Source organism: Penicillium cosmopolitanum, assembly GCF_028827165.1.
Source record: "Penicillium cosmopolitanum strain IBT 29677 chromosome Unknown utg000006l:49.0-5199605.0:1.0-5204138.0, whole genome shotgun sequence".
In the NCBI taxonomy this organism is placed as follows: domain Eukaryota; kingdom Fungi; phylum Ascomycota; class Eurotiomycetes; order Eurotiales; family Aspergillaceae; genus Penicillium; species Penicillium cosmopolitanum.
The window spans coordinates 2,957,084-2,983,642 of NW_026622676.1; the positions used below are offsets into that span (position 1 = coordinate 2,957,084).

At 48.5% G+C, this 26,559-nt stretch overlaps 10 protein-coding genes across 10 annotated transcripts; 3 read left to right on the plus strand and 7 right to left on the minus strand.

The window, feature by feature from the left end:
• Positions 1 to 1,154: 1,154 nt before the first annotated feature.
• Positions 1,155 to 3,596, minus strand: steA (sexual development transcription factor SteA; the record flags this gene model as incomplete). The annotated part of the gene is made up of 6 exons (XM_056630268.1): positions 1,155 to 1,398; positions 1,484 to 1,655; positions 1,766 to 2,092; positions 2,172 to 3,211; positions 3,291 to 3,390; positions 3,467 to 3,596. The coding sequence occupies 6 exons, from the start codon at positions 3,594 to 3,596 to the stop codon at positions 1,155 to 1,157; spliced, it is 2,013 nt and encodes a 670-aa protein (XP_056489570.1).
• Positions 3,597 to 7,562: 3,966 nt separating this feature from the next.
• Positions 7,563 to 9,167, minus strand: N7509_005632 (uncharacterized protein; the record flags this gene model as incomplete). The annotated part of the gene is made up of 3 exons (XM_056630269.1): positions 7,563 to 8,061; positions 8,115 to 9,039; positions 9,119 to 9,167. The coding sequence occupies 3 exons, from the start codon at positions 9,165 to 9,167 to the stop codon at positions 7,563 to 7,565; spliced, it is 1,473 nt and encodes a 490-aa protein (XP_056489571.1).
• Positions 9,168 to 10,825: 1,658 nt separating this feature from the next.
• N7509_005633 (uncharacterized protein) lies at positions 10,826 to 11,545 on the plus strand (the record flags this gene model as incomplete). Its single annotated transcript, XM_056630270.1, has 1 exon — positions 10,826 to 11,545. The coding sequence occupies one exon, from the start codon at positions 10,826 to 10,828 to the stop codon at positions 11,543 to 11,545; it is 720 nt and encodes a 239-aa protein (XP_056489572.1).
• An 876-nt stretch (positions 11,546 to 12,421) lies between these two features.
• N7509_005634 (uncharacterized protein) lies at positions 12,422 to 12,806 on the plus strand (the record flags this gene model as incomplete). The annotated part of the gene is made up of 2 exons (XM_056630271.1): positions 12,422 to 12,579; positions 12,641 to 12,806. The coding sequence occupies 2 exons, from the start codon at positions 12,422 to 12,424 to the stop codon at positions 12,804 to 12,806; spliced, it is 324 nt and encodes a 107-aa protein (XP_056489573.1).
• A 911-nt stretch (positions 12,807 to 13,717) lies between these two features.
• N7509_005635 (zinc-binding alcohol dehydrogenase family protein) lies at positions 13,718 to 14,803 on the plus strand (the record flags this gene model as incomplete). The annotated part of the gene is made up of 1 exon (XM_056630272.1): positions 13,718 to 14,803. The coding sequence occupies one exon, from the start codon at positions 13,718 to 13,720 to the stop codon at positions 14,801 to 14,803; it is 1,086 nt and encodes a 361-aa protein (XP_056489574.1).
• Positions 14,804 to 15,074: 271 nt separating this feature from the next.
• On the minus strand, positions 15,075 to 17,357 carry N7509_005636 (uncharacterized protein; the record flags this gene model as incomplete). Its single annotated transcript, XM_056630273.1, has 15 exons — positions 15,075 to 15,238; positions 15,324 to 15,443; positions 15,496 to 15,570; positions 15,626 to 15,765; positions 15,825 to 15,912; positions 15,971 to 16,024; positions 16,093 to 16,147; positions 16,204 to 16,373; positions 16,441 to 16,478; positions 16,535 to 16,600; positions 16,653 to 16,730; positions 16,789 to 16,835; positions 16,898 to 16,925; positions 16,985 to 17,078; positions 17,147 to 17,357. The coding sequence occupies 15 exons, from the start codon at positions 17,355 to 17,357 to the stop codon at positions 15,075 to 15,077; spliced, it is 1,428 nt and encodes a 475-aa protein (XP_056489575.1).
• A 1,666-nt stretch (positions 17,358 to 19,023) lies between these two features.
• On the minus strand, positions 19,024 to 19,805 carry N7509_005637 (LITAF-like zinc ribbon domain-containing protein; the record flags this gene model as incomplete). The annotated part of the gene is made up of 3 exons (XM_056630274.1): positions 19,024 to 19,267; positions 19,338 to 19,583; positions 19,642 to 19,805. 3 exons carry the CDS (start codon positions 19,803 to 19,805, stop codon positions 19,024 to 19,026), a joined length of 654 nt encoding a protein of 217 aa, XP_056489576.1.
• Positions 19,806 to 21,410: 1,605 nt separating this feature from the next.
• On the minus strand, positions 21,411 to 22,043 carry N7509_005638 (uncharacterized protein; the record flags this gene model as incomplete). The annotated part of the gene is made up of 1 exon (XM_056630275.1): positions 21,411 to 22,043. The coding sequence occupies one exon, from the start codon at positions 22,041 to 22,043 to the stop codon at positions 21,411 to 21,413; it is 633 nt and encodes a 210-aa protein (XP_056489577.1).
• A 724-nt stretch (positions 22,044 to 22,767) lies between these two features.
• On the minus strand, positions 22,768 to 23,601 carry N7509_005639 (carbon-nitrogen hydrolase family protein; the record flags this gene model as incomplete). The annotated part of the gene is made up of 1 exon (XM_056630276.1): positions 22,768 to 23,601. One exon carries the CDS (start codon positions 23,599 to 23,601, stop codon positions 22,768 to 22,770), a length of 834 nt encoding a protein of 277 aa, XP_056489578.1.
• A 603-nt stretch (positions 23,602 to 24,204) lies between these two features.
• Positions 24,205 to 26,047, minus strand: N7509_005640 (uncharacterized protein; the record flags this gene model as incomplete). Its single annotated transcript, XM_056630277.1, has 4 exons — positions 24,205 to 24,444; positions 24,498 to 25,677; positions 25,728 to 25,926; positions 25,987 to 26,047. 4 exons carry the CDS (start codon positions 26,045 to 26,047, stop codon positions 24,205 to 24,207), a joined length of 1,680 nt encoding a protein of 559 aa, XP_056489579.1.
• Positions 26,048 to 26,559: the final 512 nt, after the last annotated feature.

A 26,559-nucleotide genomic window follows, 5' to 3' on the forward strand; every position in this document is an offset into this window, starting at 1 on the left:
CGGCTTAATAATCCACAGGGATCATGCACTTGTCCAAGGTCAGTCAAAGAGAAGCGTTGCGTTCGGGACGAACCCTCCGGTAACACGAGCTCTGGAGATAAGATCAAAAGGCCCACAACAATCGTGGGGAAGTTGCCAGTAACATATACTAGTAGTCACGTATCCGAGTCGCAACCAGGGCAATTTAAAACGTCGTAGGCAAACTCTTGGGATAGATGTTCTGCGCCAAGCATCCGGTGATGACTGACCAAATCGTAGACAGGGGTCTATGGCTGCTTCTGGTGATTCCGCAAATCAAATCAACTCCTCAATCGGGCGCCGCGAGGAGGCGTGCAGGTCATGCGGCTATGGGCACTGCGCGATGCTTGCTAGGTGGCAGCAGAGAATGATATGCGCCGGTAATGCGCAGTGACAACGGAATATGTTTACTGCTGGTCTCTGAATTGACCAAGTCGTGGGGCTGAAGTGATCGGAATTGAGAGCTGCCTCTTGCTTGCTGTCGACGTCAGCACACGTGACAATCACGTATTATGATGATCGGCAGCGCAACTTCGAACTTGCAGTATGTTACTACTAAAAACACCTGGTAGCATCTACATAGTAGCCCCGCATTTGAAACAATTTTAATCAATTCAATTCGTTAAGTAGTCTATAGTATAATCGAAGCCGCCACAAAGCGACATCCAATTCCAAATTTCCTCGCTCTTCTGAGAAGATACCCGATATTCCAGAAAAAGCAACCAACCCAGCAGTTCCAGTAGTAGAAAAAAGAAAATATAACCAAGATGTGTGTGCCCAAGTCCATATAAATCCCCCGCGCTGTCTACGCCTGATGTGCCCGTACCCGCCGGGCAGATTGTGTGAACCGCGGGTTGTGTGTGCCTAGTGGCACGGCACGAAGGCGAGACAAGACAATAATACAAGGTAGATTGAGGGAGTTCCTCGATCCGTTGCAAAATACAGCCGTGTGCATCCCAACACAAATAGCAGACACAAAAAAAAGAAGAAGAATTCAGAACGGGCGAGGCAAGACCAGGCCAGGCAGGCAAAAGTGAAAAAAAAAGATTACAAGACGGTAGAGCAGGACGCCGCGGCGCCAACGAACCCAGACAATGAAACCGCGCCGGGAGGTAAAACCCTCATATAACTAAAACTCACAACTGCTGCTGGAGCATTTGTGGAGCAATCATGTGGGAAGCCATGCCCGGCACGGCAGGAATACTCATGGGGGTGGCCATGGAGGTCATTGCGGGCATGTTGACCATGCTGTGGGGGTGGGGGTGAGCGGGAGCAGGAGGAGACGACTCAGGAGAGTCGAACTCGCCATCATTCTCCAGATCTTCCTCGGTAGCGAGGGCGGGCTGACCGTCTTGTTGGGCCTCGTGGATCCGACGATGTCTGAGAAGTGGAGAAATTAGCAACGGTAATAATAACAAGGCAGGGCAAGCCAACGCCTCAAGCGTCAGGTGTGGTGTAAGCTTACTGTGCAAGATTGTCGGAGCGCGAGAAGGCTTTGCTGCAGTAGGGGCAGGGGTATGGGCGTTCTTGGGTATGAGTCCTCACGTGCCTACGCGCCCAAGTTAGTTTCGGCGCCAATCGAAACCCCATCACACTGATGACAGGGACGGAGTGCAGATCGTCCCCACAATTGGGGACTGAAGAATTAAAAATAGAACCAGACTTACCTTTTTAGGTGTTCTAATCTCTTGAAGAGTCTGCCACAGGATGGGATTGGGCATGAATGGGATTTATGGGGGGTATGGACCCAGCTCCATCATGGTCGCACTGCGAGCCCGGCGAGCAGGACCAGGGCCCGCCCTTTCCGATCGGCCAGTGCTATTTTGAACGGTGTTCTCCAATGCTGCGCTCGTAGGAAGCGCTGCCAAGTCATCAGCTTGGTGGTTGAGGGGCACAGAGTGATGATGGTTGACGGATTCGTCGAGGTTTTGCAGTGGGGTTCCGTGACGCGAGATTTCTTGAAGCAGGTCCTTCTGGGGAAGCATGGAAGGGTATGAGCGAGAGTAGTCCTGTGCGGTCTCCTCTCCTTCAGCCACCGGGGCCACAGAGCTGAGACACCGAGCGACGAAGATCGCTAGGCCGGTGTGCAGCATAGGGTGGCGGTTGGGGTGCTGGGGTGCCATGGGCGGAACCGTGCGCTGTACCCGGCATACTCGAGGCACCCGGGGTGACGGATGGTCGGCGCCTGCGCTGTTTGTATGTCGGGGAGCCCTCGATAACGGGATAGGCGTTGGACGAGAAAGATCGGGACGCAGAAGGGTAGTGGCCACTGGCGAAGTTCGATGGAGGCAGCTGCATCATAGGGTTGTACGAAGCCGCGTTTGAGAGATCGGGAATCGCAGTGTACAAGCCGGTATCTTCGTTAGCGATATAGGCCGGTTCAGCCCCAAGTCCGACAGAATGCTGAGGCGGGGTCACGGGTTCGAACGACAGGCCGCGGTTGCTGTAGTCCTCGTACTGCGAGGACACAAAGGACGGAGCGGGGGAGTACTCGTAGAAGGTTGGCATGGACGAATGGCGTTGGTGGATACGTGCCATGGGCATTCCGTTGCGATCGTATTGAACTGGGCCGTAATCTTGCTCACGCTTGATGATACCCTGAACGAGGTTATTCGTCAGGGGCATCTGCGGAGCTCCGTACATCGCGGGGTGACCCGAGTCGTCCTGGAGTAGCGGCATCGCTGGGGGAGCCATCTGGGGAGGAGGCATTGCGTCAACGGTCCGAACCACGGGGGAGTTGGGCTGGCCATATGTCGTACTTGCGTGGGCAGCGAACGAGGAGGAATTCGCTTGTTGCGCTTTCGTCAATTGCTCATATAGGGACTGGGAGGAGTCGAATTCGAAGGACATGGCGGGTTCGCTGACCGCGACCGTTGTCGCTTCTTGGTTCATCTTCTCGCGCTTCAAGTCTCGCTCGAGCGCATCCAGGAACAGTCGGTCGTGGGGAACGCTGTACCAGTAGAACACCTTTTGCTTCTTCTGCGTGCGAATGCAGTTATTTTTGTACAGGAAGTCCAGGAACGCGCTCTTGGGCTCCTCGAGGGTCGCATCGGTGCCGGCCTTGAGATTTCGTAGGTCGGAGAAGATGCCCTCTTCGAATTTCTTGGAGTTCTTCACGGGACGGCCAAACGCCTGGAATCGGAAAGCGAGACAGCGAACGATGTCGGTACCCGAAATGTGGAAGAGGTTGCTCCTGTAGGACAAATCTGGTTAGCTTTGGCCTTTGGCCTCTTCGGTGTGAAGCTCGGCCATTTATCAGTTCCAGTACTAACCAGAGAATACACGAAACATAGTCGCCGGTCGGGAGGAGGAAACGGCGAATGAGCTGGTCCTGTTGCCAGTCGACGGGGGCTGACAAAAGGAAATATTTTACTATCGAGGACGAGTCAGGTTAACAAACAAAGACCTCACGGAGTTTCGGCGTGGGTGGAATCGACGCAGGACGTACGATTATCGACTTGCTGCAGAGCGACTTGCGCATCATGCGGAAGGCTGTTCTGCGCCTCTTGCGAGAGCATAAAGGTTTCCGGCTTCTGCGTCGGCGGGGGTGGCATCGGGGCACCCGGGTGAGGATACATGGTGCCACACGGTTTGCTAAAGAATCGATTGATCAGCACACAGGCGGAAAAGGGCAGATAGATAAACGAGGCGAGTAACAAAGAAAGGATTCAAGACAAGAAGGCGTGAGACAAAGGCGATGTCCACGGGTTCCGACTCTAGACCTGACTCTGGGGATATGAAACGCATCGCATCAATGCGGGCCGACTCACTCTGGTCGATCGCGAAACACAAGTCGGATAGCCGCGCGGAAGAGATAGATTCAAGATGTAGGCGATTCGATAGATCGCAAGGGGGCTGGGTTTGAATGCGATGAGCGGCAAGGAGCGAAAATACGCGACTACCGGAGAGATTCAAATTTCGTGAAGCGTTGAGAGACAAGAGGAGCCAGCCTCAGGAAATGGCGACAAAGAGAGAGAAAGACCGAAGAAAGAGAGATGTCAGAGATTATACTGGACCAGCCGGTAGAAGCCTCTGTGGAATTCGCACAGCGGAAGAAAGAAACGAAGGAGAGAGAATTCTCGACAGAGTAGGATGGAGGAAGAGAGGAGGAGAGGAAGGGGAACAGTAAGTTAAGTTAATAATAGCCCGTCCGAGTAGATGAGATGGGAAGCCAATGGGTGGTGTTACGGTGACTGTGACTGTTACCGTATTGCAGAGTGGGACTCCCATATAACGTTGTTCATTCTTAGAAAAGTACATGGTTACGTATGGTAAGTGATCCACTGGGGCCGGGAAAGAAGGAGGCTTACGCTTTCCTCTGTTGTTGCTGCCCCAAAAAGAGAGCTTGCATCACATCACTGACAATACTGACAATACAGTATCGTACTTCCTACTTCCTCCATACTCCTACTTCCTACTTCCTACTACTCTCTCTCCTTCTCTCTCCTCTTCCATCTCTCATCTCTCATCTCTCATCTCCCCTCCCTGTACCCTGATTCGACACTCCCGCGCCACCCGTGACTGGACTGCAGAACGTCTGTGCATTTCGAGGGGGATCACTTTTCTCGTTTCAAGGCTACTGTGACCAGGGTGCCGCGGCCAGGCCAACGGGAGTGACCCAGTGGAGACATGCCAAGAGCTCGCTCACAAGTCAAACTGGCGCTGGACTGGTGTTTCAGACTTCCCACTGGGCGCTTACATGCAGCCATTGAAACCGGGTTGCCCTGACCCACTCCTCCCACTCCTCCCACTCTTCCCACTAACCCGGTGGCTCCAATCCATTTGTCCAAGGTCCCATTGTACACCCCCCATTTCTGCTATTTCTCCGATATGCCCCCCCTCTGTCCTTCGGTCTAAACGGCTGTGGCTTGACCAGATCGCTTCCGGTTATCCCGACCCTCGAGTCATCCTAGTCTAGCGCACGACTGATCAGAACAGACCAGTCGAAAAAAGGGATGGCATGCTCCCTCCCCTCCCACCCCTATTGCCGTTCCGAATTTCCCCCAGCTGATGTATCCTTCAACCCTCGGACGTCATGTCTGGAGTGCATGAGCACTCCCTGCAAAAACTGAAATGCCGGATCTTGCATGAGTCTTTCGTGGCTATCACACCTGCAGCAGGTATAATTATATCCCGGCTGACAACTCGGACGAGACTCGCCCACTACCCTCCCCCCACCGTACTCGTACCTGGTTCCTGACCCGCCCGTTAGATTGTTATGTCATTCATTTTTATACAGATCAGCAAATCTAGACTCTCCATCTCCTCCTGGCATACCCTGGAGCCCTTACCCGTCTTCTCTCGCCCATGGTTACGAGATGAAAAACGAGTCATAATTAAAAAGCTTGGCCCGACCAACAATTCAAGCGGCAATCAAGCAGCAATTAACAGCACCAAGGTCCAGAACATTAAGGCGCCCACATGGCCTCGGCGAAACCTTTTTGCGGGTAGTACATCTTGTACTCCCGTTCCGTTCTCTCGAGTCAAGTTCTAGGGTAACTTGAACTAACTACTATGCCCGAAAAAAGGAATCTTCGGCCCCGATTATGGGGCTCTGCTTTTTGGAATCCCCTCACATCTACTCCGTACAAGTACGGAGTATTCAGCCAACCCCTCCTTTTGATCTACACACACCCAATCCCGGATCGCCCTGCTCGTGAACGCGGAGCTTAAGGTTGTCGCATCATTTTGTCTCATCCTCCAACACGATGATCACCGGGCGGACTCCGATGTGACGATGGCGGACCGCGCCCACACGCCCCCGTGGAGATGCTAGAAGCTCTTGCCGAAGAGTACGGACTATGTCTTACTCTCTTCCGCAGAGAATGAACTAGATCGCACACCATTACCCAAATAAGGTATACTAAATAGGGAGGAAAGGGGGGCGCTCGTAAGAAAATGTTGGGCCGTGTGGACTCGGACTGCTCAGGAGTTGCGATAGACTCTTGATCGAAGTTTCAAACATGGTGGACTTTTTTTCATGTTTTTTTTCCTTCTCCAAAACTGCCCCTGGACTAACGGGCCTCACGGGACTAACGGGACTCCATAACTAGACTAGTACTAGTTGGGATGTAAACAACCCGGACGGGTGGAGAGCACAGGGCAACGGAGACTGAGAATGTTCGGTTTGATCGTCCACCCTGAAACGATCTAGAAGTTCTAACCCTTAGCCTCGTCGTCGAACGTGGGGCGTTAGTGTGTTTCTCTCGTCTAGAATTCCCGTGGCTGGGACTTTGACCGGGATGCTGCAACACTCCGACTGGGGGTTCTACGTAGTAGTACTATCTCCTCCTCCTCCTCATTCAGTCTTTCACGGCCAAGTCCCGAGTTGATCCCCTGTCCTCCATAAAGTGATGGACGATCTTTCTCCTCAACAATCAGATGAAGATGCCGGACTCAAGATGCGGGCCGGGACAAGGTTTACCGGGCGTTTCCGTGTTACATGTGGGCATGATCTCCTTTTTGATCGGCAGCGGAGTGATATTGTTCTCGAAAAGCGTCACATTGACCGCTGTGCTGAAGGTTCAACCAAAATTTAGTTGTATGCATGTACTCCGTCAAAACGGTGTTCACTGCGATGTGTAGGGCTGGGCACCGTTCCAAGGATCACGAGGGCGACCAGCAAAGCTGAGTCGAAGCTAGCGGACGCGAGAGCCGTTCTATACCACATTCTGGAAAATCTCCGCTCGACTCCTGGCCATTGCATGCTTAGTTAAAAGTATATTGTATTCGATTCCAAATTTTTTTCCACTCTCTTCTCCATCCTTCGTACTCCGTACAGAGTACCATATGTTCTCTCTCTCTGTTGCCCAGCTGCCCCACCTCTTTTTTTGGGATTTTTTTAGGGCCCCGGGTCATCTATGCCGACAGGAGCAATTGATTGTATGTAACAGATTGTGGTGCCGGTCCCAGTGGTGCTGATGCTAGTGCTAGTCGTGCACGGGGTCTCACCTTGACAGAGTTACATGCAAGACACACAATCCTTTGTTCAAGAAAAGGGCCAAAAAAGAAAACAAAGTTCAGTCCGCGTGTTTCTGATCTTTCTACATGCATGCCCTCTTCAGACTCGGTTTCCGATACAGCACCCCTTACCGAGTACCCTCACCCCCCCCCTTAGTTCTAAGTTCTCCACCCGGAACCAAACCATGGCCACTGCCTGAGCCTCACCCGCTCCATTTTTGGGGTCTTGCTCTTAACTTCCAACAACCGGTGGGACCCGGGATCTCTCAACCTCGTGGGTTCGTATGTGGCAGGTGAAACGAGCCGATGTCTGTTGCAGAAGTTCCAAGAATAGCCGAAAGTCTGAATATTTTTCTGCTCTTCGTTTTGAATTGCTTTTTTGAGATGGTGTTTCGATGATATTCTTTTGTTTTCAGGAATGAGGTCATTCGATTCAGATGCTCTACCCAATTCCCTGTCCGAATGTATGCCTAATGACGCAAAAGAGAAATTAAAATGCCTGATTGATGTATGTACATACTCCGTTCTAAATGATACGGGGAAAAAACAGGGAAAAAAGAAAGAAGGTAGAAGTAAAGCCGGTATCAAACCGAGTCAATACTCTTCCTCCTCTTTTCCAACATGGCTTCTTTCATGAACGGACTTCTTGCCCGAATCTCCTTACCCCACACCACAAAAAGAATGGGCGCAAGAGACAACGCTAACGAGATAAACGCAAGAAGCGTACTGGCCCAGTTATAGCCAAGAGTCGAGTACATACTCATAGCAGCCAGGGGTAGAAAGGCCGAGAACGTGTTCTCGCCCGCGGCGATGATACCAATGGCCGAGGCCGCGTACTTGCTGTAAGCATCCACGACGTAGTCCGAGATTCCCGTCACTACGATCACACTACCTGCGCCCACCATTGCGAGGCCGACCGCCGGGGCAATCCAGGGGAGGTTAGGATAGGAGGTCCAGGCGTATGTGAACATTCCTCCTGAGATGCCAATCATTCCGCCCACTATGGCGAGGTATAGTCTAGCCTCGGGGATGGGTGTACGGGGACTTCCGTGTTTCGAGACGCCGAGTTGAAGTATAGTCTTCCTGAGAACAGAGTTCCGACCCATCCTATGATCTCACCGATGACGATCGCTGACTGGACGTAGCCGGCTTGTGCGGGTGTCCAGCCATAAAGTCCTGCGAAGACCTGTTCGACTGACTGTGTGAACAGATAGAGTGTTCCAACGGTGAAGGCGGACCAGAGCGTTGAGACGAAGACCACCGACTCGGTGAAGAAAAGCACAATAGGCCTTGTGGCGCTTCGAGCCACGATCCTCATCATCGACGTTCCCTCCATGTCAATTTCGTGCTGGGTATACGCCAACTTGCCCTCCTTCCTCAAAGCCTTCGCTCGTTGCGCCAGGATGGCAATACCACGGCATTCTTTGAATAAAAAGAAATATACCGGCAAGAGAGCGCCATACCAGATTAGCTGTAGATAACCGATCCACCTCCACGAAAGATATTGGTAGATAGGAGCCCCGATCACAGGTCCGATACTGCTTCCGGCGAGATAGGTGACAATATAAAGGCTGACGGGGACATTGCGCGCTTTCTCGCTATCCCACACATTCCCAATAACCGTAGCCGATGTATTCGCGAGGATGGCAACGCACCCTCCAGCAAAGAATCGCGTTACAACAAGCGTAGCAAAGTTCTGCGCCAGCGCCTGAGGAATAACGAAACAGATGAAACAGAGGTATGTGGATAGGAAAACCCATCTCACGCCAAAGTCTTCCATCAGCGGTAAGATGAGGAGAGAGAAGCAGCCGCCGCCAACAGCCCAAGATGTAACGGGCCAGTACGAGTGCGGAAAAGAGGCATCTGAGATATTAAACTCTTGGTTAATTGCCTCGTGGGCGACCGTTATGATCGTGCCGTTCATCATGGTGATAAATGTCGTGAATGCCGCCAGGGCTGTTAGGGTCCATTTTTGAGAAAGGGACCAGTTGTATGGATTGTCAGGGTCGTCATCGTTGTCCCATGAGACTACTGTGATATTTCGCGCGGAAACTTGATGCTCTGTTATGCAGTGTCAGCGTGTGTGTGTTGATAGTAGAGACGGCTTTTACCCCGGAAATGCTGCAGGGTCCATCCGTACCTAGCGTTTGATCGTCGTGGCCGGAGACATCGCCACGTGCGAAAACCATATCCCCCGCGAATCTTCACAAAGAAGATATTATATTCTCAAAGGGCTGTTGGATTCCTGCCGCAGCGTGTAGCTACTGATCAGATAACCTATGGCTGCCACAGCCTGCCTAATAGGGCGAAGGCGAAAAAGAAATCCGAAGAGAAATGACCTCACGTCTCCGCTTTCAGCGAAGGATGGATCCAACCCCAACTTGAACAGCGAGTGACTTGGATATACTTGAATCAAGCTCTGCGCCGAGAAGTTCCAAGAATATCGCCAAGAAGATAGGATGAGAATGAAAAACAAAGAAAAGAACGAGCTTAAATGTCGAGTGTGACAAGAAAAATTTTCCTGTTCACGCAACTTCGACTACCAGGCGATACCCGTCCCCCATTCAAGCTTCGGGTGGGAAAAAATCCACCTTTCTCCAGACAATAACTCTTCTGGGACTAGTGTGGGGCCACTCCCCGAGGGGAGTTTCCATTCACGACTCGCTGGTTCGTCGGTTTGGGGTCGGACTAGTAGATCATGGTGATTTTGTTAGAAGATAGCATTTGCTAAATGATTTTCTGTGCATCCGATCTGAGAGCCTCCCCGCATTTCTATTTGCTGGGTCTGGACTTGCGAGATTCGCATCTAGTTAGTATCGGGGATATTGTAGCCGCGTTGGTTGTAAATGATAATGGTGTGTAGATCAGTATGTTGAGGTCGGCTGTATCTTGACATGGGAAGGAACTGTGCTTCGATTGACCACAGAAGTGCCATAGTACTAGTATTCGTTCCATGACCACAGATCTAGTAGACTGACAGGGGAAATAAATCTTTGTCGAGTCTCTCCTGCTCGGGTTCATGGGCCTCCAGCGCCTCCAAGAGTTCCATGGTTCAAGTTGCCGCCCACTGCTGATATTCAGACAGTGCGATCACCAGTAAACTCAACGAATAACAGTGCCTCGTCGTGGTCACACACAACCACTTTGACCTTCCGCATGCCCCGCCTCGGGCCGGGTCCAGTATAAGACAAAGTGTGCGCAAGTCAACTAGTGTCACTGTTGCTCCTGGACCCCCAGAATATATTCTATGCATTACGGACAACCATAGATGTTCTGACAGATTACCTTGAAGGTTGCAGATGGGTTAGCTCACGAAGTCTACTTTTCATTTGAAGTTGAAAATGAGTATTTATTGAAAAGAGTCTTAACTTAAGCTTCCTCAAATCTAAAGTTGATGTGTTACTTTAGTCTTGCCTCAGTGGCCTACCCGACTCGTTAGCAATGTGAACATTGGCCATCGGGTTATCAAGACGACTGGATATTTTCAGAGTCTTCTTTGGTTGATATCAATCGAGAGGGCATTCTATATTCACCAAGTATACTACTAGTGAATGGTGGTATACTACTAGTCGTAGTATAGTTATAAGTATATTGTGGCCTCAGGCATCAACCAGGGTCGTACCTTCCCCGAGTCCATTTTGTATAAGCTCAGTGCCTTCCTCATCTGGAACTTACTTTCACTCTTGCAATACTTTCTTCTTTCTCCCTTTCTCTTTCCCTCCCCCTTACCCTTCTCCTCACCCTCCTCTACTACCATCATCACTGTACACCAACCCATTGCATTTAACCCTCAAGTCACTCGTTCCAATTCACTCTTCAGTTCAACCATTCACTTCCGATTGAAAGGATGTTCAATCCTCCGCCGAGGTGGATTGCCCATGACCCGGAGCCGGAAATTGCTCTGCCACCCGCTAGATGGAGCTTCAACTCGTTTCTCCTTTCTGTGATCATTACCGTACTCCTGGCTTTCCTTGTTCTGGAGGTGTACCGGTTTGCATTCGAAAAGCCACGCGAAAAGCCCAAACATCGCCAAATCTCCAAGTCCAAGAGATTGTTTCAGCCCATGGACGCTGTCGTGATCCCCGAGTCTCCCAAAACACCCACCATTCGACGAAGCCGAACTCGTGACATGCCCCCCTCTCCGCCTGAGTCTTCTCCGTCATTGAGCTCGACATTTTCAGCCCCGGCGACACCCGGAGGTGAATACAATGTCATCCCCGAAGGTTTCCCCCATGGTGCCGACCTGAACCTTACTAGAGAGCAACTTCGCGAGGCTTTCTATTTCTCCCCCAAGGATCGCCGCATCATTGACCCAGAAGAGAAGTACTGGGGTCGAGGTCGCAAAAGCAACCTTCGAGCTGAATTTTGGGAGTTTATATTCGAGCGGAGCGAAGACTATGATCCGCGCATTGACGAAACCCCATATGACCTCCCTGAATTTGTCCTGCGAAGCAACATTGGAAGTGACTGGGCCAACCGTGCGCGCTACTTCGAGAAGCCGGATCTCTATGACTGCAAGGGACGTCTCCGCGATACTCCCCTACCGACCGCTCGCGACAAGAAATAGGCCTATTGTCGTCTACTAAGGGCAAGCAAAAGCGAACATTCGAGGTTGACTGAAGAAGGACTCTGCTGAAGTACAAGATCTCGGGTATCTGGACATCACTAGGAACGGGAATATTTTCTTCGAAATAAATACGGTCTATGGATACATATTTGTGTTATGGGAAGCGATCTGATTTACAGGTAGCTTGTGATGGCATTCCGGTCTAATACTTGAGCTGTGATAGGCCATACGAGATGAAGAGAAAGATGTTGTTTCAGCTGCCAAATATTTGCAACTAATGTATAATCTGTCACATTCAAAAAATGAAACTTCTCAAGACAAGCCAGTGGACTCCTGGAGTTTAAAATGATTACGTTGCAATGCGGTATATACGAGGATGAAGCTTTGGGCGTATAATAGTACTAACTTTGGAACTTACTAGTAATACAAGTCCTTGATCAAACTTATCACGGAGGCGAGAAGGCGGACAGCTGAGATGTGGCTACGTATTCGGTGGCGTTTGCTGGTTCTTTCATGATCATCGCGACTGGAGATGCAATTTCGAGGGTAGCTGAAATATTCAATACGTAATCTAGATTTCAAACCTCTGTCTAAAATAGCTAGCACCGATTTTGAATTCCACTAGGAGCGGGTACTAGCGATTGGCTCCTCGTTCTCTCCAAATAGTCTTTATATCATAGGTTTGCCACATCATATGCCGAGTGCCACGGGACAGTCTCCCCGCACTTAGCTTTAAAAGGCCTGGGAAGTTCTTTTCATCTCATGATTCTTCCAAGTGGCCTACTACACCAACTGCATTTTATTAACAGGATAAATACACCCAAGCTGCCGACAATCAGCCTGAAACCAATTTTACTCTCGACTCGACCACCCAAGATGGTCGGAACTAATATCGACAACAACCCGTTGGACCCAACATTTGTCCAGAAGCGTACTTCGATTGATGGAAATGACAAGAAGAATACACCGAGAACTGGGGTACGCAGAATGAGCGACTTCGAGACGATCGTTTACGAGAACCGAAATGTAGCACCGTATGTCGAGACTTCTCTCACAAAACCTCAGAATGATTGTCAGGGTCGCTGACAAAAACAGCTCCTCCCAAGCTATCTGTGCCGAGCTTGCACACGAGCACGCTATTGAAGATCTTCATCAAATCACTGACCACATGTCGGACGAGAATAACCCTGCAAGAGGTATGGCATCTACGTTCCTGAGGGACGAACTCGCAAATGTTTCTCCTCAACGGCACAAGAACTAATGATTGTCGCCTGAAGGCCCATTCTTCCCTCAAATCTATCCCCAGCATACCACGGAGCCTAAATTGGACGAATAAATTGGGATTTCGCGTTGCGCTGGTGGATGATATGGATCCGACGACCACTTTTTGATTTCTTTGAATGACCACGAATTGTTATGATCATTGATGAGACTACTTAGGATTGAGAAAAATACATAAATACAATCAAATGCAAGTATATAATGGACAAACTTGAGAGCTGTCCCGTCGCGGCGAAGACGAGGCGGCTGGTGATGTCAGAGTGATGTTCCCCGCAATTGACATCATCCGGTGACAGCCGTACCAGTACCAGGAGAATATCGTATTGACCCCACCCCTACTGGTATATAGTTTGTACATTATTTTCAGATCAGCTGGATTTATGCAGAATAAGCAAATTATTCATCACGGAGAATGAATGATCGTTGTCTGCTCAGCAAAAGCTGAATATGATTTATTTGAGTCTTGTGTCAAACCAAAAAAATGCCCTTACGCTATACAAAATTTGGCGAAGAACATATTGGAACATTGAAAATTATCATCCAAAGACAAGATATACTTTGAAAAATCAGCGAGGTTAGCTGAACCTACGAATAGGCTGGCAGCTGAATATGAAAATGGTTCAATAAGGCCCCCAAATTACATTTACTGTTTACACTATCTTTAATGTTGGAAGTTATTCGGCTTTCAGCGAGCCCTAAGTCCGCTTAGCGATTAATAATAATGAAATGAAAGAGAGAAGCTTAGTACATATCATACTAGTAGATTATAGGAAGAGATCGGAATCTATATAATAACCTTGGAATTGGTACCGGCACCTGCACGAAATCTTTGAAAGGTACCCATAAAAACCATAGTAACTCTTTCCAGATTGTTACAGTTCTATCTTCGAGATGTCGCAATGCCAAACTGCTCTCCTAGTGACTGAAATAGGGAAACCTTTGAGCAAAGCTACGCGGCCCATCCCTGAGCCTAAGAATGGGGAAGTCCTTGTCAAGATCACCGTGGCTGGCCTGAATCCCCACGATGCGAAGTCTCGTGACGATGGACTTTCTATAAAAGGATCTCTTCCAGCGGTCCTGGCCTCGGACATTGCAGGCCACGTGGTTCATGTCGGTCCCAATGTCACGCACTTCAAGCAAGGAGACCACATATTCGGACAAGCTTTACTGGCAATTACCAGTACTGAAACAAAAGTACCTCCACATCCCAATTACGACACTCAAGGCCTCCAGGAATACTCAATCATGGATACCAAATTCTCCGCAAAGGTACCTCCAGGATATACTGATGCCGAACTTGCAGCACTGCCAACCAATCTGGTCACCGCAGCTGTTGCGTTGTTCGATTCTACTGGTTTCAATATACCAGCTCCTTGGGACCCGGCTGCACTTGAATTCAATTACCAAGAAGCATCAATCCTCATCGTTGGTGGTGGCTCAAATACTGGAAGATTCGCCATTCAGCTTGCTTCGATAGCAGGAATCGGCAAAATTATCGTTGTCGCTAGCCTAAAAGGCGAAGCAGATCTGAAGGCCCTGGGTGCAACACACATCATCGATAGAACTAAGCCGGGAAGACAAATTGCAGCTGATGTGAAGACTCTTGTTGGAGATGATCTGGTATACGCCCTTGATACTGTTAATCCACCGGAAGATCAGTATATTGGCGTCGAAGCTTTGTCAAACACCAAGACGGGTAAATTCGCTCGTTTAAGACCTAGGGGACCGGTCGATGAAACGAAGTTATCGGCGAAAAAGCCTCTAGGATTTGAGACACTGAATGTGCTGGGTGCTTCGAATGCGAGACCTGCTACTAGTGTTCCTTTGTGGAAGCGGGTTAGTGGTCTTGTTGCAGAAGGAAAAATCAAACCGACTAGCTTTCAAGTTATCGAGGGTCTAGACTTGGATGAGGTGAATAAGACTCTGGATGGCTACTCGAATGGGACTATGAGTGGCCAATGGCAGGTGCATATTTGAGTGGGGGTTTCTTATGGGATTATAGTTTGTTCATTGCTACATGAATAGAGCAAATTTAGATGTTTCCAAGTAAAGTCGAGTCCTCGGTTTCACCTCCTATTTATACAAACACAGGATAGTCGATGTCAAAATGGAAACTTTGGAAAGATTATTTACGCAGCCTTACATTAGAGCGGTTTGTCGTAATATTATATGTAATGTAAATACTAGTAGGACATCTCTGATTAATTAATTGTTTATCTCATGTTGAATGATGGGAGATATTAGGTATTTATTCAGCCACGGAGGCTTGTTTGACAACAAAGTCGACCTTTTCGCCACTCTTGACCGAAGTCTCCTCCTCGTCCCGTCCTTTTGTCTGAGACTCATCGTTGCTTGCGTGTTCGATGGGCTCGTGGTCCTTGATAGCCAACCAAGTAGGAAACACAGCAAGGCCTATAATGCAAGATAATTAGTATTTTGTATAAAATCAACCGAAAGTACCAATGGGACGATGCTCTTGGTAGAATTGGTTACGAACCGAGAAGAATAGTGTTCACTGCAAGAGGCACTCTTCCGCCAAACCACTCTTTAGTGTTCAAACCATACGAGACGGCCTGCGAGAAACTTTCCTGTCCACGCAAGATTCCAGATAGGCGGGCTGCTCATGTCAGTAAATGAACAGTAGCAAGGGAGCTATTCCGGCGACTTACATAGCTCCGAAATGTTATCGGTCTTTGTCGCGATCATATAATACATCCAGTTTTGCAAAGCCTGTCGGGAGAATTCTGTGAAAATGGGATTAGATGTATACCGAAAGAACGGCTGAAATGAGTTTCTTACCCCAAAGAATGACCACAAATAAACCTCGGCTGAAGCCCTTGTCGGCCCAATCCAAGGATGGGGGTTTGGCTGTGTACATCTCTTGAACAACCCACCCGTAGACCCAGGCGATGACATGAACGATAACAACGTAATAGAAACTGAGGCACCTAATTAGTAAAAGTTTTCTTCGAAAGAATGGAATAGGAGGAAATCTTACCTGTACATGATTCGGCTCTTCACTGGCAGGTTCTTGTAATCCAGGAATCTGCTAATGAGCCACGATGAGAGAAGCGTTCCGATGTATGCTATGAACACTTGTCAGTTCCGCAGAATCATCAAGAGTTAATTTTCATCGAAACTTACAAACAAGGCCAATCAAAGCGCGAGCCCGAACCCCGAAATAATAGACCTCAAAGTCTATTAAAACATGTTAGAAACTTGATTTGGGTCTTCAATTCCTGTCCCTTCGAAAAGAAAACACTCACTTCCTTCGTATTGATTGAAGTATGATGCCCAGAAAACAGGAAGAAGCAGTAGAACCTAAATTTTCAACCATTAGTAACTGACTTGGATGTTTCAGAGTCCTAAAAACTTACATCTTTGCGGCAGGAAAGTCTCCAAAGTTCTTTCATCTCAGCAGCCCATGAGTCTTGAAGTACAATCTTGACCTTACTTCCGTCACCACGTTGCACCTTTTCCGGTCGAGTGAGGAAAATGGCAATTGGAGCTGCAAGGCATTGCAAGGCGACGAAAATTAAATAGGTTTCTAGAGCGGATCCCACATTAGCAGCACTCTTGAGAGTTTCATAAGAATAACATCATGGTTAACGAACCTGAGCCAACCTTTCCTTTGCTCTTTGCTGCAGCAGAGCTTCTCAGGTGTTAGTATCAAACTATAATGAGCATAGTCTCAAGTGAATATCTTACTGGTTTAGTCCAAGAACAATAGCGCTTCCAAGCAATGGGCCACCGGTTCGGAACCAAAGCCAGATACTAATCAGAGTCAGAGATGAATTTCAAGTTAAATCACCCGAGCTGTACTCACTTCATATACTGGCCTCTCTTCGCAGGCTCGGGATAGCCAAGTGCCACAGCGCCTTCGGAGGCCCAGAAAAGACCGGCCCTAATTTTATCAGGATAAGGTTCCCATTTCTGTGTACTAATGGAACGGAAGAACTCACGAAAGACCACACGCAACGGCTCCAACGAGTACAAACCATTCATTTCCCTAATTCAAATATTAGTCATTTCGTGTTCTTATTCTGGCTCTTGAAATCGTTGAATGCTCACATAACGGTTGTTTGTATATAAAGCCGCACTGGTAAGCCAATAAATTAGTATTAATCCTCGACTTTTGTCGGATCCGAATTGGCTCACGAGTAAATCGGATATCCAATGACACCTAGCAATAGAGTCCAGTTCATTCCAATGCGGTTGGCGATGGGGCCACCAAACAAACATAGAAAACCCACTAAAACACCAAAGTCAGTCGGAATATATCCCCTTCTCTTGATAAACAATTCGATTTGGATGACCCACTCAACCCGAATACAAGAGCATTTGCTGCATTGACAAGGTAGGGCGTTTCAGCTCCTCCTGCGCCCAGTGAGTTCATGGCATTCCATAGTCCTGGAGCCAGGAAGCCCACGCTTCCAATAACGAACGCATTGTAAAGAGTTGTCCGATACCAAACACGTCCTGTTGTTGGCGCATCCCCGGCTGTCACCGATATCGGTGTTGGCTCAGTCATGGTAATCTGATGGTCCAAAAGCCTGCAAATAATCCAAAATGCGAATTTGACGAAACAAATTTTTATTAGAAGTGTATTGAATGATGCTCTGGTATATCTACTTTTTATTTTAGCGCCTTGCAGCCTCGAAGAATTCTGTACTCATTCATGAAATCGATGGCGTGCTGGAGAAATTTGTGTTAAGCGCATTGCCAAAAGCCCGGGTTTCCCCACATCGGCCCGCACAGCCAGGGCGGAGCCAATAACCTTGGATATTTCTTACTTGCCAATGCTGCTAAAGATTCAAGTCTTTCCCATATCGTTGCTAGCGCTCGGTCAAAACCGCTTCTTTGCCGAGTCTGGATCAAGCCCGAAGACGTGCTTCTGCTGGGGACTTCGGCAACGGGAAGGTCGCAGCCGCTTATTGACGGAATTTTGACGATCCCGAGATGATGGATGCAAGAGATCTGTTGAAACGGGATTTGGGTTATATCTCTTGTAAAATCAACCTTCTACTGGTACGAGACTCCGTCGTACTGTTGAATAACTGCCACTCCGGCTCGATTCCAACAGATTATGGACCGGATCATATCATCAAATTGCCCCTCTAAAATTCGCCATGACACAGACTGAAATAAGCATGGGCCCGTGCGCACGTTTCAAAGGAGGTTGCATTCTTTCCAAATTGGCAAAGAGAACCAACATAGTAGGCTGTATGGCCAGCCTTGACTTCCATTGAAGCCCTCGCTCATTTATCATAATATCATATCAAATACCCATTATTATTAAAAGATATTAGCAACTTCAAATATCTCTCGAAGTAACCAGAAGTTTGAGAGCAGGAGTCAAGAGTTCCAATGGGCTCCGCCTCTAATTCCCATTTTCAGGGTCTATACATATTGAATGTGCACGATCTGGTATTCGAATTTTCGAAGGGGCAATAATGCGGCTCCGTCATGGTGTCGGACATTAGGCGCGGAATCAATGACCAGTTAGATGAGGCGGTACTTTTGTGGCATATAAATAGTGAGCATGCATAAATGAAACCTAGTTGTGGAATTATACTAGACGCCATGCCAAGAGAAATCGAAAGTTCTATGATAATAGCCACTAGCCGTCACATGTCGCTTGGATTTGGTTTCTTGGCCCTGCAATCCCTTGGCTAGTTCTCATTTCCTGACACGTGAGTTTCATTTTCCATCTGCGTTATTCAAAACATAGGCCGAGAAACGATGATATTAGTATTAGTCTTGGGCGCAGGAGTGATCGTCTATTTCGCTAGCCTGAGCAGCTGAAAGTGTACCAGTAATTTAAGGCCAAGTATAGTAACTAAATACTACCAATTACGAACTATAAAACTTTACGAGTAACATCACGGTCGCAAATTAAGATCCATTAGACTTTCATCTCAGCGTAATCGGAGAGATCATTATTGTTCTTCCAAATAAAAAAGAGCATCGATTAGGTACAAATTTAGACGTAAAACATATCTCCTTCATTTTGCCGAGGTGGTTCGGGTCCGGGTTGAGCCTCGAGCTTCAAGCAGTGGGCCCAGGCAGGGGTTTCGCCCCCATGACTATACTAGCCCCCGGGGCCACTAGAAAAGGAGTGGCCCGCCAGGAAAGAAATTTTGAAAACAAAAGCAAACGCTGTGACACATTAATAGTTAGTTCTTCCCGCTAAGCCCCTAGTGCTTTCCGCTAGGGTCCTGAGTCATCGCCACAGGCTCGGGCGCCTTCACAGGCTCGGGCGCCGTGGCGACGACGGGAGGATGGGGCGCAAAAAGTTGCACTGGGCCGTCATGCGGACGGATGGCAACCTTCTGCCCACACTTAGTACAGAAGTGATGGCAGTCGTGACACATTTCCATGCAAAAGGGGAGGAATGCAAGGCAGATCCCGCCGATGAGACAGCAGCCCACTGCCGCCAATCTGTAGAATGGCGCATGAGGTTAGCAGGCAAAGAAAATAGACGAAGACTTTGTTTTGAAATAAAACTTACCCGGTGGCACTAGTGCTCTCCTTCTCAACTCGGGTCATCGCCTCCTGGTAACAGAAGGGGCAGATGATCAAACGCGGCTCTTCGTTGAGCTGGTTCAACTCGACAGCTCTCTGGACGACGAGACCTTGCCCGGGCTGAGGAGCCGGGGCCTGTGTTGCCGATTGCCATGCAGTCTTTTCATGCGGAGGATAGGTTTCGGGGTTGGGTACGGCCGTGTTTGGTGCTGGCGTCACTTCTTTCTCGTGTCTGATAATAAAAAAGATACCGTTAGCATGTATAATCCAGATAGTTGAAGCGAGCATACCGTTCATATTGCGGGGGGAGGTACAGCATCGGATGCGATAGTTTGCACTTGCTCCTCTGTTGCGGGAATCGCGACTGATCTTGTTGTTTCTGTGGTGGTAGTGGCATTTGCTGTCGTCTCTGCTGCTGCTGTGGAACTGAGATCGTGAGTCGGCGCGGTCGCATCGACTGACTGGCTGGCCACTGGCGTTGAGTCCTTGTTGTGTTCCATGTTGGCTGTATTTCAAAATTGGGGCTGTGAAAGTGTGTAGTCGAAATTTAGACGTGGGAGGCTCTTTAAATGTATTGGAAATGTACTCGTACTTCGTACTCCTGGGGACAAAGATAGCACTCAGCCTCAGGCCAAACCAAATATGGAAGGTCACTTGGTCGATCAAGGAGAACACGGGCGCGTTGGCCCCCAGTGGGCTTTTTCTTGAACCCTTGCAGCCAATATGCTGAGGGGGCGTGCTCGTGTAATGAACTTGGCAACTCTCTGATCAACGTTAACGTATGCCCCACCAATCAACAAGAGGCTCGTAAACGGTCCAAGAAGTCGCTTCGCTTCTGCCGGGGGCTACTAGTTATTATTTTCGTGAATCATAACCCGGACAAAAAGAAGCTAGCTTGTTCAAGTGCCCGAAAGACTTGCCCAGGCGTTAGTTACCACCTAAGGATTTTAGATGCACCCCTTGCGGGTCTTCCAGCAGCTGCGTCCAAACAACAATTTTCTGGCGTTTGAACACCCGGGTTGAGGAGTCATTCCAATCCCCTTCCCACTATTTCGCGGGGTTTACTTCTGAAAAAGATTGATATGTTATTTTTTGACTGGTACGAGTAACATGAAAGACCAGTACTAGCAGTCGACCGATACTGATCGACGGAAATTTTCAGCCACCAAAACTTTTGGCCACGAGAATCTATGACTTTAAATTCTGTCCAGTTCCAGTTTTCTGTTAGTAGAAATCCCATAAGACAACTCCTTTTGAAAATAAATAGAGAACGAATTAGAAGTTCTCTATTGAGAGGTTAATTCGGATACCCAGAGGAGAGAGGAATAAGCGCCTTGCTTTTTTTGGTTTACAAATGATGGCTCTACTGATATCTCATAGAAACCCGAGAATTGAAGAAGTGGCGGTCTGAATGGCCAGTACTTTGGCAGACGGCCAAGGGAAATCAAGTATTCCTAGATACCCTTTGGTCTTCTTGCGGGGGGGCTATCTCGTGATTGAATGAGATATCCTCATCACAACCGCTTTCTCATTATCTGGATGCCATACTAGTAGCTTGTCTACCTCTAGCTTTCCGCCGGGATCATGGTTACGATTGCAGCACTGGCCTTGGGGGGCATTGATTCTTTTACTGCTTGCTGGAGGCTCTTCGCTATGGCTGGTACGTCTACCTGGGTTTTAACTTGAAGGCTACTATTTATGCCGCCTGCATATGGTTTTATGCCAAAGCCAAGGCAATATTTCCATGACTCCACCAGAAAAGCTTCTCATGTCGCCGGGTTCCTGGTGATCTGCGCAGGTGGATCCCGAAGAAAAGCAAACTACAGCGATCGGGTTTGGCAATTGAGCCTCATACTTAATTGACTCAAAGATATGATATATTTGTTTCAGATTGGGTACTTGTACAGTTTCAAAATTATTAAAATGCTAATATCACAAAGCGCTTTGCGTCGACACGTGAGCTCAATCGTTTGAATCGATCGGAATGGTAAAAAGAATCAAGGAAACGCCTGGAACTCGCCAAGAACATGTAGAGTGGTTTTTTGCGAGCTCTAAAGCATTACAGGGCAAGGGCAAGACCCAGGACACCGGCGGCACCGGCAAGGCTCAGGGCGATGCCGCCAGTGGCAGCGGGAGCACCGGCAGTGGAGGTAGATGTGGAAGATCCAGACTTGGAGGAAGCAGAAGCAGTCCCGGAGGAAGTGGCAGTTCCGGAGCTGCTACCAGTGTTGGTCTCGGTGGAGGTTTCGCTGCTGGTCTTGGTGACAGCAGCAGACGAGTCAGAAGCCGAGCTTCCGGTCTCGGTGGCCGAGGCATCGTCAGTGGCAGCGGATGTCAGACTCTCGGATGCCAAGTACGCAGAAGCTTCAGCCTGAAGCTCATTTTCAACGTAGGTTTGCGCACTCTCCGGAAGTTCGGTGACCCAGGAAGGGAATTTACCGTCTGCAACACGGGTCACCTCGGCTTGACCGTAAGCAGAATCGGTGTACATGCTGTTGGCCCAGGCAATCTCCGCGGTGGCAGTAGCCAGGATCTCCATGACGGATGATGGGATGTTAATACTCTCAAGAGCGGAGTCATAATTGTCGGAATCGTCGTAGGAGGAAGATTCCGCGGTGGCGGTGGAATCAGGGGCCGGGGCAGCAAGAGCTGCCGAGGCAAAGAGAAGAGCAGCGAGTGTCTTGAATTGCATCTTGAAGTGACTGTAGAGTAGAAAGGGAGAAAGTGGATTGACAGACGAAGGTATATGGGGACTCTGGACGTGATGAAAAATAATCTTGCCTCGGGGGAAATGCAGGACTAAATATGAGCCAAGCCAACCTAATCGGGCCTCGTCGCCTAAAATTAACCCAGAATGAGGCTATATTAGCTTTTCCATGTTTTCATTTTCTCATGGGGTCGCAAAAGTGGAGTTCGGGCGTAGCCCGAACCACTTTGTGCCCCTTGGTTTCGACCATTTTCCACGCTATGGCCATTAGCCCCGGGGAATCGCCCCAATCGTGAAGGAATCGCCCCCAATATCACATTGGAAAGTGGAAAGGAGCTTTCAAACCTGTCTGGCAAACGACTCTCATGGGATGACCGTTGTCTTGCACCGGTGTTGCGTGACGCCCCCAGCGGTGTGGGAAATGAGCGACATCCTACTCGTACATAAACCACCCCCTGAAACGCCACAGGCTTAGACAAGCACAAGCCTAAGTCCGTCCAGTAAATAAGCGAGGTATAAACCCCCAAATCTAGACTGGTCCCTCGCAACTTATTCGGATTTAAGGCAAGCTAACGGAATCGTCGGCATTAGCAGCGCCACTAGCTTACTACCCTGTCAATACAAGTGAAATTCACCCTCTTTAATAGTATCATGTCCCGTGTCTCTGTAGAAATGTGAAATGGCAGCCATGACTAGAATTGATCGCATTCTATTGACGGTAGCCATAATGCCAATCTGGAGTGGCCATATCTTCCCGAATCTTGTAGGCAACCTCAGCCTCCTCTAAGATATTCATATCGAGAGAAATGATTCTCATCCCCTCGTCGCTATTATTAAATTTGTCCACGCAGCCGAGAAATGGCATTGCGACTTGAGAGAGCCCAGCAAATCCCTCACTTGCCGGCCCGGCAACATTGCAAAACAAAACAGCGCAAGTGTTCTCGAACGCGCGACTTACAACAGCCGCGTCTAAGAAGGCACCCTCCGACTTTGGATTTCGCTTCAACCCAACTTCCGATGCGTCACTGTATCTCCAGAAAGCAGGTACAATGATTATCTTTGCACCCTGCATGATAAGCTCTCGGAATGCTTCAGGGAAGGCTAAATCCCAGCAGATCAGAATTCCGACCTTGCCCAAAGGCGTGTCGAATGCAACATGGCGACTATCATTTTTAGAGCTCTTTACAAACGGTCGCTCCGGATGCCAGAGATTTTTCTTTTCATATTTCCCTTTTATCTCTCCATTGTTGTCGATGAAATAGGCGGCATTGACGAGTGTATTGTCGTCGTGCAATTCTCCAAGAGAACCAGGTACGATGCAAATATTGCATTCTTTGGCAAGGTCGCAATACGCATTTAGATAGGTCTTCCAGTTGGCGCACTGCTGTCTTATTGCGGAATCATGACTGGGAAAAAAGTCGGCTAAGTGATACTCTGGAAGAACCGCCAAATCCGCACCGCTCGTGGCGGCTTCCCGGATAAATGAGATCGCTCGTCGATGGTTGTCCTTTATCTCATTTGGCTGTTGGGATCCACGGAACATCCATTAGTATATAAAATCACGGCATATGGGTATGTTAAGCTTGACGATACCTTCGGGCAAAGCTGTATAATTGCAACTTTACATGTATCCATTCCCGAGCTGTCGGTCATTAATATGATTTGAATTATATTGGTAAAATTTGGATTTTGTTGAAAGGCATCATATTACAGGTGCCCAGGTGTAGATGATATTTATAAAGTTGCGGGATCTCGGAAGTGATTATCTTCCTACTGCATGTTCCCCGCTCTCGAGGGACCTTCTTGAAAGGGAGTGGAGGAATATCATTCGCTGATTTACTTCTCGGCAAGACCAGTGCAACCTTGAAAGGTATATGGTTGGACGAGATAGCCGAAGAACTTAGCATTAAAATAAATCAAAAGTATAAATGCGGACAATGGCTACCCTAGTAGGAGATACTAGTAACTTGATTATTCATTGCTAGTATTGCGTAGAGGCATCGGATGTCCGCGGGCCCCGGTATCTGTAGGTAATGGGCACTATTTAGAAATAAAATTTCAAATAGACTATTACGGACTCAAATAAAGGGAGATACTCCCCGATTTCCTAGCTTTCAAGTTCTTTCTAGCACAACGAGTGAGGTTGTCAAAGAACCGAGATCTCAGCTCCAAAGTGACGATACCGGTGTGCGAATTTGATACGGAATGTCTTTCCAAAGTAGATGAAAAAGACATTCCCAAACATAACCACCATTGTGATCAAGCCGAAAGTGATATAGAACCAATTCAAGCCGACACGATCAACCCAAGGTTGAAGGACAAATACAAATAGAGTTGAGATTACGTTCCGAATGAAGGTTAGTGCAACAACGGAATCCGCGATAATCTATAATAGATAATTAGCACCCCATTCGCAGGTCTCAAGGATTGCAAACTTACATCGGTATACGCATCCGTCAGATATGTGAGGGCAGCACTACTGGCGGGAACAACTCCAAAAGCTGAAACACCAAGGCCGAAGGCAGGTAAGATCCAATGAGAGCCATTGTTGAGACCAATGCCAAACATGAAAAGTCCAGCAGGGACAAGAGGTACGAACACTAAGCAGAGCCAGAGGCGCATCTCTGGCTCATAAATGCCCCCATTTCTCTTCGCCAGATAAAGAGCTATTGAGTCACTCAAAGGACCACAAATAACGGTGGCGAGGCAGGTCCCAATAAATGGGGGAATACCCATGAGACCAATTTGAGCTGACCCAAAATTATAAGGCGGTAGCGTCATAACAGAGGAAAGGGTCGTCACCGGAACCGTCGTGCAGGCGGTCATGATGCCATACTCAATGGCCATGAAAAGGACGGCAGGAATGCTGAACATGATGAGGAATGGCCGATAGCTGTGCTTGGCCACTTGCCCGAAGGATACTGGCGAATCTGACCACAGTGCTAACTTTTGCAGGTACGTTTTCTTCGGAATCGAATAGTCGACTTCAACTGGCTCATAAGGCACTTCATCTCGTTTCGCGATAGCGACATCTCCATGAACCAATGCTTCGGCATCTTTGTCTCCTGGAGGTGCGGGTGCCGTCCTGTCGGCCACAGGGACTCCATCAATCGGTTCAAAAGCAAACATCGTTTCTTCGTAGAGAAAGATGAAGGCGAGGAGTCCTGCACCGAACAAGATGGCCATCCACCACCACACCCAGCGCCAGCCCTGCGAAAGGGTAATGAACCCTCCCGCCAGAGGTGCAAGGGAGGTGCCAACTGTCATGAACCAGTAGTATATGGTGTTCATAAGTCCTCGTTCGTGAACGAAGTAAATGTCGGCGACCGTCATTTGCACCATCACCTCAGAAAGTGCCCCAACAATACAACTCAGAATATTGACCAGCATGAGATCTGCCACATTTTGCATTCGAGCAGACCAAATACTAATTCCGCATTGAATCGCAGTGCTCAAAACATAGATTGGTCGTCGGCCGAATTTGAGGGCAAAGGGGATGAGGAAGATCCCGCCGACTGCAAGAGCGCCACAGCCAGCGGCGTAGCTATCGTTAAGTAGAGCGAAGCTAAATCCCAGTTCGATGTTGAGAGGGCCCCAAGTGACAGTGGCGACATTGACCCTGGATTCGTTAGTTTCATACAGGAAGGGGAGTCAGAGTCTATTGCTCACAATGCCATGACCATCACAACATAATAGGAGACAAGGCCAAAATTCAGATGCTTCCTCCATCGTGGCCAGTTCTTTGTTTTGATATGAATCAGCACGGCCCTCATTATTGGAGCATGCAGGTCGGGAATACTCACCAAGGGGTCATTTGGATCTTTGCTAGGCTTCGGCTCCAGGATGACTTCGGAGCCAGCGTTGAGGTCTAATATAATGTCAGACGAGGAAAGCTTCAGACCGATAGTTTGAAGGATTTTGCACCTACCATCAAGACGAACTGTCCCTGGTGGCCAGGCAGGATCGATATTTTGACTGTGTGGGGACATCGCTTTAGGGCTTCTTGAGGCCGCGATACTCAAGCAGGAGAATGAAAAAAGTTCCTCGGGTCAGGGATAATTAGCGGTTAGAAGGTTTCGAGCCCATTTTATTAAATCTTCGGTATAGTCAACGGGACTTCTGGCTGATGAGTTCACTCTGCCTTATCATCATCGGCTGGGGATGGCGATGATCTGTAGCCACTCAACGTCGAACCTAAGAAGTAGGCGTGGAACTGATCCATTCTGAAAAGGGAAGTTTGAAGCAATAGCCAATGACAGAGCAGAATCTTGTCAAGCTTATCATGTCTCAAATTCTGTATTTGCGGGGAAATATTATCAGGAGAGCTGGGGGAGGTCGGGGTAATAAGATTTACCTAAGGGTTTGCAGCTCAGATCTTCCAGAAACCCTCTTAGCTACCCTTATCCGACCTAGGGCAATCACCAAACTTCCGACTCCACTCGTTAGTAGCTTAATCAATTGGTCTCTCATCGTTTGAGGTGACGGCAAGGGAAGTGTGCAT